The sequence below is a fragment of the Aedes albopictus genome, chromosome 3, assembly GCF_035046485.1.
Source record: "Aedes albopictus strain Foshan chromosome 3, AalbF5, whole genome shotgun sequence".
In the NCBI taxonomy this organism is placed as follows: domain Eukaryota; kingdom Metazoa; phylum Arthropoda; class Insecta; order Diptera; family Culicidae; genus Aedes; species Aedes albopictus.
In genome coordinates this window covers 131776405-131785489 of record NC_085138.1, presented here as the reverse complement: position 1 = coordinate 131785489, position 9085 = coordinate 131776405, and the positions used below count along the sequence as shown (strand labels likewise).

General features: G+C 40.5%; 2 protein-coding genes across 2 annotated transcripts; one reads left to right on the top strand and one right to left on the bottom strand.

Annotated features, from left to right (window-relative positions):
- Window positions 1–3555: 3555 nt before the first annotated feature.
- Window positions 3556–5068, top strand: LOC134291282 (uncharacterized). The gene is made up of 2 exons (XM_062858803.1): window positions 3556–4186; window positions 4263–5068. Exons 1-2 carry the CDS (start codon window positions 3765–3767, stop codon window positions 4897–4899), a joined length of 1059 nt encoding a protein of 352 aa, XP_062714787.1. The 5' UTR covers window positions 3556–3764; the 3' UTR covers window positions 4900–5068.
- A 1582-nt stretch (window positions 5069–6650) lies between these two features.
- Window positions 6651–8581, bottom strand: LOC134291281 (uncharacterized). The gene is made up of 2 exons (XM_062858802.1): window positions 8289–8581; window positions 6651–8219 (listed from the first exon to the last, which is right to left on the bottom strand). Exon 2 carries the CDS (start codon window positions 8215–8217, stop codon window positions 7051–7053), a length of 1167 nt encoding a protein of 388 aa, XP_062714786.1. The 5' UTR covers window positions 8218–8219; window positions 8289–8581; the 3' UTR covers window positions 6651–7050.
- Window positions 8582–9085: the final 504 nt, after the last annotated feature.

Genomic DNA, 9085 nt, shown 5'->3' with positions numbered 1-9085 from the left:
AATTACTACTTACACGCTTGAAATATTTTAGTCAGCGGTGTCCGCAGATCTATGTTTACTCTACTATCTATAACCGTTACGCATAAATATTTTGGACACTTTCATTTGAATTTGCCGTTAATGTCCAAAATATATACGCGTAACGGTCTGTCCAAATAATAGAGTTAATAAACTATAGAGGAAGAATGTCGTTGGCGTCGCTGCCGAAACATCTCTTGCTGGCGGAGATAGGCCGGGCTATAAGTGTCAAAGCGAAAAAGTATGCAGTTTGACAGATAGATACCCGACATGTTTGCGAGTGAGAACAAAGGGAACAGCAGCGACATTCGTCCTCTATAGTTTATTAACTCTATTGTCCAAATTACCTGAATCACCCTAGTTGGCAGACAGTGTTCATTCCGACGTTTATAATCCCCACACATAAGTTTTGTTGTACATATGTCCACTTTACGAGCCGATTTTTATGAATGAAATTTTGACAGGAGCTGCATGCGTCCTAACCCGAGTCCTAATCCGTGAAAATCAATATCATCATCAACATTGTTGTCACTTCGTAAAATGGCTCATACACTTTTATTATGGTCCCATTACACGTGACAAATATTTCAAGCATAATTTTTCAAATAGACGTATCTAACTTTTTCACTGATCTGAGTAAATTCATGGTCAATGTTGACGACCATTTCACTAAAATAGTATTTTTATACAAAGACTTTTCATAAGTTTTTTTGTGCTTAACATCACCAGGGGTATTGCACGCACTAGGTAAGGAACAAAACCTACTCATTCCATATCATTTTCACAATGAATTTTGACAAAAATACACATACACCGGGTTGGTTCGAGATACGTCATGGCAGATACGTCGCTTTTGTATGGTGCCAGTTTGGTGTATCTGTTACTTTTGATTTTGGCTAGATACGTCGTTTGGTTTTCTCATATATCAAAACGGTGTATCTATCGGTAAAGTTGTAAACATCAAAATAGTTAGATACGTCGTTTCGAATATCAAAACGGTGTATCTATCAGTAAAGTTGTAAACATCAAAATAGTTAGATACGTCGTTTCGAATAATATGCTTAGTTAAACAAATTAAGCAATAAATCATCAAACAGTGATGTGGATTCTTCAATTTGCTTTATGAATCATGCATGCAGCTGTTAACCCGGATTTGTTTACATTCTCGAGTTCCGTCGGATTGAAAAGTTATGCTTGATTTGGCCAAACAAGCCCACCCTGATAAAAAAGATCATAGAGATACAACAGAATGGATTGTTACAACACGCTGAATTGAATGGTACTTACCATTAATTCAATTGTTTAAAACGATAGAGTAACAACAGATCTCATGGTTTTCCACCATAGCATGTATTGTAAATGTCACTTTTACAATAGAAAATGGGGGTTGTTATGCATCTTTACCATAAAAAAAATCAGAGGGATGTGTGCAAGACACAACCGCATGACGTAAACTACGTAAAGCAGTTTGTTATGAACGACAATTGACTTCTATACAATTTCTTTGGATCAATATGACAATTTGCAGTGGCTAATAGTTTTGAAAATCGTTAATTTTAACAAGGTAAACTCTGCAAGATTCTGGTGGATTTGTGTTGGAAATAATTATAACAAACTTTGAAACATAAGCAAAGCCTGAAGAAATTCCTTTATAACGGTACACTGTACATGCAAGAAGGAAGCGTACTCGCCAGATTCGGTGACACGGCCAGGTGATAAGAATAAGCATTTGCATTTAGTTTAAGAGTAGATTTCAAAATTCGGCTGTTTTGACACTTATGTGACCAGCGTCACTTTGTCAGAAAATCTGCCGTTAGTGCCGTTTACTCTTTCTGAAAACTACTGATGAAGCCCTCAAAAGGGCTGTTTGAACCAGAATTTGTTCAAAATATTGCACGTATGTTCAATAATTTCGTTGTTCTGGTAGCAAATGTCAGAACAGCGACGATGATAGGCGTTGTAAGAATTATTGGTTTGATAGTCTCAATTTTCAAATTGAGGTGGTAACACTGAATAATACATTTCATCAAAATGAAATTTTCTTCATCATCTGAGAAGAAGAAAATGTTTTCCAAATTGCCAATCAACTAGCACTGTTTTCACAAATTTGAATTGAATGTCTCATGGTTGCGACGGAGCACTATTCAATTTTCACACAGCGCTCATAGTGATTGACACTTGTGTCCCGGGCTTTCCTCCTAAGAAAATTATTCTTTCACTCCTAAGGGACATTTTCGTAGCCCTTACAAGGGCTGTTTAAATTTACTTGTAATATTACTGCAGGCGCATTCAATAACTTTGTTAATTCCGATGTTGGCTTGTGCTGCCCGGACACCCGATGAAGCCAGAATGAAGAAAATTTTCGCAGAGCTGATCCGGTGTGAACTGGTTGGAGTGGCGGCCCCACTGGTACCGCGCACGGCGATGCGACGACGACTGGCAAGTGGCAGCAGCCGACGACCACCACGCTCGGCTAGCCAAAGCATATTGAAGGGAGAAGCAAACGGAGCAACTGGCTAGCGGTCCTCCTATGCGTTCCCCTCGAGGTGTCACGAAAGAATGATGGAAGATGAGAAGAAGACAATAACTTATATACTTGACTGCTGTAAATCAAAGAGGTTCGAATTCCCCTCTCGCACGTGATTGGTTAGATGAGAGAGAGGTGAAAATAAGTGATGCCGCACAGATGTTTGCACAATGCACACCAAATGATTTCGAATAATAATTATCTCATTGAACTTTTGCAAATCGATCAGCACAATTATAATGTTTAACAAATAATTTCTATAAATCATGCAAATTTTTCGGCAAACTTGTAAAGAACATTTAAGAATTTTGCGAAGACTTACATACATTGAAATATGGCAACACTGAGTAATACCACAGACAAACAGACGTAACACTTCGAACATTTTTCGAATCAAATCATAGTCACGGAAACATGTTCGCCCAATGCTAAAAGGACTGAGTTTGGCCGACCATCAACTAGGTGGCGGTAGTGGGCAAACGTCAAACTCGAGCAAAAACGATGCGAGCGCCACAGGTGGTCAGTTGGCCAACTATCAAATTTTCAAATAGACCGTTAAATCGGTGTACGATGCAAAATATCAGAGTGTTACGTCTGTTTGTCTGTGGTAATACATTTCATCAAAATGAAAATTACATCATCTGAGTTGAAGAAAATGTTTTCCAATTGCCAAACAACTAGCACAGTTTTCGCACATTAAATTTCGAATTGAATTTCTCATTGTTGCGACAAAGCGCAGCTCAATTTTCACACAGCGCTCATAGTGATTGACACTTTTGTGTCCCGGGCTTTCCTCATGAGAAAATTATTTGGTTCACTTCCGTGGGACATTTTACAATGGCTGTTTTAATTTACTTGCATTACTGCAAGCGCGATTCATGATTATGTTAATTACGATGTTGGCTTGTGCTGCCCGGACGCCCCATGAAGAAAATTTTAGCAGAGATCCGATCCGGTGTGAACTGGCTGGCGTCCCCACTGGTACCGCGCACGGTGTTGCCATGACGACTATTGAGGGATTTGCACAAAAGTTCACGCGGCCTATGCCAGCCGAAAGGAACGGCCGCGCTTTGAACAAACACCGCGCTAGGCTAACTGTCAAAATTGTGTAAACAACCGTGTGAGCTTCAGCGAGCGTTGCGGCCAACTAGGCAATAGTATTTAGAAGTTGAGAAATCACAGTTTTTATCGCTGTTCGGATCGGAACAAAACACAAAAAATGTTGCACCAGGATATTTTGCATCGAGTGAAAAATAAGCAAGCAAGTGTGAATACGGTCTATCATTGCCTTTACGCGTTTTATTTCCTCGGAATGGATCGTGCGTGCCTGGCGAAAACTTTTGGCAAATCCAAATCGATCATTTGCAGTTGGATCCGGCGGTACGAACGCGAGGGATTTTTTTCCCGAAAGCAGCGAAAGCAGGTTTATCGACGTTTCGGAACCGCACAACGGCAGTGGTTGTTGGACCTGTACTACAAGAAGCCAGTGATATTCATCGATGGAGCGCGCGACCGTTTTCAACGACATTTTAAAACAACAATCAGTGCCGCTTCTGTAATTCGTATTCTAAAAACAGCGGGACTAACGTGGAAAAAGATTGAGAGACGTGCAATTCAAATACGGAAAGCAGACATTCTCAGGTAAGAATCATTCATAAATCAACTCCTGTGGCATTTCGTAATATAAAACTACATGAAGTTTGGTTTTTTGTTCCAGGTATGCCGACGAGCTAGACGCATTCAATTGGGAACTACATCAAATGGTCTTCATTGATGAGGTTTCTTTCGATTCCCGAGACATGTTGCGGAATCACGGGTACGGAGTGAAAGGAAAGAAAATCATCTATCGAGGTGAATTCAATCGGCGCCCCCGAGAATCGTATCTGTGTTTTCTGGGACAAACGGGAATGCTAGAGTCGTACAGGACAGAAGGTACTTTCACTAGGCAGAAGTTTTTCGAGTGCATTCGGAAATTCGCATTACGGAGTGGAAAAGCAGAGACGTATCCGGGGCGCCACTCAATCTGGATAATGGATGGTGCCCGAATACACTGTGACAAAAACATCATCATGTATCTTCGGTCGTTGGGCATTCTACCAATCTTTCTACCTGCTTACTGTCCAATGTTCAACCCCATTGAAGTCATTTTTGGAATCTGTAAGAAATATTTGAAGCGTCATTACGTCGAGAACAGCAAAATCCCGTTGGCGTATATAATCACAGAGACTTTTGTTAAATTCGGAAACTATTCGTGCACGGCACTATTTCACAAGTGTGGCTATGTAACTGGAAGTAACTTTGATCCGAATATTGGTCTCGACCAGCCTTTCAAAGACTTCGGATTTGAAGAGTAACTGCTTAAATAAAATAAAATGATTAAAACTTTTATTTCTGTTCGTTCAAATTTTATTCGAATCAAGCGTGATCAACATCCATCATATCTCCCACCTCATCCCTCAATCGGCAACTCAATGATGATTCCTGTGGTTGTATGGAAGTTTGCATCCCTTTCAGCATATCACTGCACATTAGACCTGTTCACTTTTTTTGACCTACCCGTGTCACATCAAATTATCAATCCACATGCAAAAACAAGGCTTCAGTCCAAAATTGAGCCAAATTGATAAAGGTTTAGAGGTGTATCAAATCGATTTTGTGTTTTTTCGAGCATTTTCACGAAAATGTACTTCAATATCCAGAAAATTGCACCAAAAAGGTACCGAAAATACCGTTAAAATATAGTTAGAACAATACTCTACAACTTTGCCGAAGACACTACGGTGTTTAAATTGCGTATTTCAAAGTTATTCAACAATTTTCGTTGAAAAATCACCAAAAAATACAATATTTTTACGATTTTTCATGTAAAAGTCATGTAATTTTACATTGTTTTAGGTGACTAATTTTATGAGCTATTGCTCCTATGTGTTGCGAACATTTCGTCCATACATCATTTTAGTGTAGAAATTCGTTTTCATTGACTAATTATCAAAAGTTTGTCACGTTGATACTAAAAATTGTACAGAGTTGCCAGCATAAAATAAAACAAAGTTACCCATGATTTAAACGTCATTACACTTCTTTGTCTCATCTGCATCAGTTTAAATTTGGTGCAGTTGGTTGAGCATGAGATTGTGGATTCGAAGATTCAAGGTTCGAGTCCTGGAATAGCATTTTTTTTGCGTCTCGATCCTGCTATAAGTTGATGAAACTACGCACTGCATCTCATTGCAATTTGGCATCATAGCATTGTTTCGGAACCGTGGAGTGCATAGTAAGAATGAAGTTTCCCTTCATCGTGTAGTTGTGCTGATTTGTGTGTAGATAGATAACAAGTAAGCTCCACCCACAGTTGTCTGTAAAATGTTGCATCCAGAAGCAGTTCCATCATCGTATTGAATTGTTTTAGCTCAATTGATCATTATCAAACAGATGCTCAATATTTCGCCCAGCTGATATCGTTGACACGATTTATTGTCAACAAGTATAAACTAAATATCTAGCTAGTCCTGGAATGGGTTTAATTTGCAAGTCCCGATCATTATTCTTTGGGAGATTGCGTGTAAGTCATGGCAGATTCATCATCCTAACTGCTACAAAGAAAGAAAAAAAAAGTTTATCATGTATTTGAGCTTGAACCTGGGACCTTCTGATCCGCAAGCTCGAGCCTTACCATCTGCACCATTTCTGATACTTAAATCAAAAGACATTAGAGTACGATGGCATGACGTCTTAATCATGGGTAACTTTGTTTTAATTCGTGCTGGTATTGCGCGCAAACCCCAAAATTTTATTCCCACCTTTGGGTTTCCGCGCCGAAGACCCAGCGCCAGATTCGGCGACAAAGAAAACTGACAGCAGTCGCCCGACAGTTGGTATTCCTGATATTTGACGGCGGCCGCCCGATAGTCATGGGAGTGGATTGTTGTCACGCAAATAGATCTTTTCGCTGAAAATGCATGTGTATTGAGTTATTGTTGACAGATTTTCTGCAGTGTTAGTGTAAAATTCAGCGGTTTTCTGTATCGCGTAAGCCTTCGCTGGAAGAAAACGTCATGTTGTTTAGCGAAGCAAGGAAAATTTTCAGTGAAAAAAGCAATAACTCTGTGCGATTTTTAGTATCAACGTGACATACTTTTGATAATTAGTCAATGAAAACGAATTCCTACACAAAAACGATGTATGGACGAAATGTTCGTTACACAAAGGAGTAATCGCTAATTAATTTAGTCACCTAAAACAATGTAAAATTACATGACTTTTATATGTAAAATCGTAAAAATATCGTGTTTTTTCGTGATTTTTCAACTAAAATTGTTGAATAACTTCGAAATACGCAATTTAAACACCGTAGTATCTTTGGCAAAGTTGTAGAGTATTGTTCTAACTATATCTTAACGGTATCTCCGGCATCTTTTCGGAGCAATTTTGTGAATTTCTGAGTAAATTTCTGTGAAAACGGCTAAAAAAACACAAAATCGATTTGATACACCTTTAAATCTTCATCAGTTTGGCTCAATTTTGGACTGAAGCCTTGGTTTTGCATGTGGATTGATAATTTGATGTGTCACCGAGAATCGGAGAAAAAAAGTTTCAAAGTGAACAGGTCTACTGCACATGTCCAATCTCTCCTTCAAGCCTTGAGCCGCCACTTTCACGTCAAAAGCAAGGTTTGTGAGTTGTTCTGCTTTGTCGCACAAGGCATGAATATCGGGAGCCAGATTTTGTACGATATTTTGTGCCACAACTAGACCTTCACGTAGACACTCTGCTCGGCTTCCCTCGGAGACAGGTAGAGACCAAAACATGGCTTTCAACTCTGGAGGCGGAAGCTGCGTCATCAAACTTTCTTGTAGGTGCGCCGGAGACGAGTGAATCCAATTGGCCCACTGGATCCAACCGGAATCGTGGCTTCTCAAATGAGAATTCTTGTGCCTTAAATCCTGAACCAGCTCATCCAAGATTACATTGCTGGGTGCTCCTGCTCTGTCTGTATCACTGGGTTTCAACAGGCATTTGTTTACTTCCTCCCATATGGCCACGGAGCTGATAGACTGTGAACAGGCGAAGGCAAACACGTTCATGACTTTTTCTCTCCAGTTCAACATCAGCTTTCCTTCTCCCAGCTGGTCCATTTTGATCAGAGTCTTTCTTTTTGAATCTCTCAGGTAGACAAACTTATGTATGTCACGAATGTCCGGTTCCTCTTTCAATAACCAAGCCACTTTGATTCCATCAGCTTCCTGTACATCAACTTCTCGGCACAGATGGGGTTTGACAAAGTTCCAAATGCATCGCTGCACTTCTGATAGGTTGTTTCCGAAAACTTTTTCAGGTACGTTAGATTTTTCGTTGATACATATGCCATTCTTTTGCCTCGTATACTTTTTGACGAAGTAGTTTGCTGAAAAGTAATACTTTTTCTTCTCCGGCAATTCAACTACGCCCCCACTATCTGGCGTCGAATCAACGGATGAATCTCCCTGGTCACTGAACGGCGTCGTGCTGTTGTCATTAGTTGATGGCCACTTCTGCGATTCATCTTCAGCGAATGGGTCCTCGTTCAAATCGGCATTGTGTTGTGGATCCTCAATCAGGTATTCTTCCTCCAGCGCCTCTTCAAGCTCCTCCTCCACATCGCTCACTTTCCGGTCAACAATAAGCTGATTCATATCTGAAATCGTGGAATTTCCATGATAAATTAAGTGTATCAATTAATATCCATCTTTACCGTTTTTCGCACCTTCTGCACTGCACGGACTAAATGAAACAAACTCGTAAAATATCACGTAAGCAACTTTAACCAGAGAATTATTTACTTCGTTCTTCTTGCTGTACACGAACCAACAACCGATTGACGTTTGTTTGTTATGGTGGATCAACACATAAGGAAGTGGTGCCAGTATTAGCTAAAAAATCGAAGCCCACCGTTTAATTTCCAATTATTAGTGGTAAACAATCTAGCAACCTTGCTGCGGTGTATTTTTTATGAGTTGGGATTCGCAGCGCGGCGTGCAGGTTTCAAAGAAACTGACAATAGCATCAGCCAGCCAACGACCACCGCGCACGGCTAAACAAAACATACTGAAATTATTCGGTTCACTCCCGTGGGACATTTTCGTAGCCCTTTCAAGGGCTGTTTTGATTTACTTGCAGTATTTCTTCAAGCGCGTTCCATAATTTTATTGATTCCGAAGTTGGCTTGTGCTACACGGACGCCCGGTGAAGCCAGAATGAAGAAAATTTTCGCAGATCCGATCCGGTGTGAACTGGTTGGCGGCCCCACTGGTACCGCGCATGGCGTTGCCATGACGACTAGTATCAGCCGACGACCACCGCGCATGCCTGGGCAGAACATACTGAAGGAGGCTTTCCTCCTGAGAAAATTATTCGGTTCACTCCCGTGGGACATTTTCGTAGCCCTTTCAAGGGCTGTTTTAATTTACTTGCAGTATTACTGCAAGCGCGCTCCATAATTGTGTTAATTCCAATGTTGGCTTGCGCTGCCCGGACGCCCGATGAAGCCCACTGGTACCGCGC

Coding starts and splice junctions, on each gene's coding strand:
- LOC134291281 (XM_062858802.1), bottom strand. CDS start 8,217: ATGAATCAGCTTATTGTTGACCGGAAAGTGAGCGATGTGGAGGAGGAG.
- LOC134291282 (XM_062858803.1), top strand. CDS start 3,765: ATGTTGCACCAGGATATTTTGCATCGAGTGAAAAATAAGCAAGCAAGT. Junction 4,187..4,262: donor CGGAAAGCAGACATTCTCAG/GTAAGAATCATT, acceptor TTTTTGTTCCAG/GTATGCCGACGAGCTAGACG.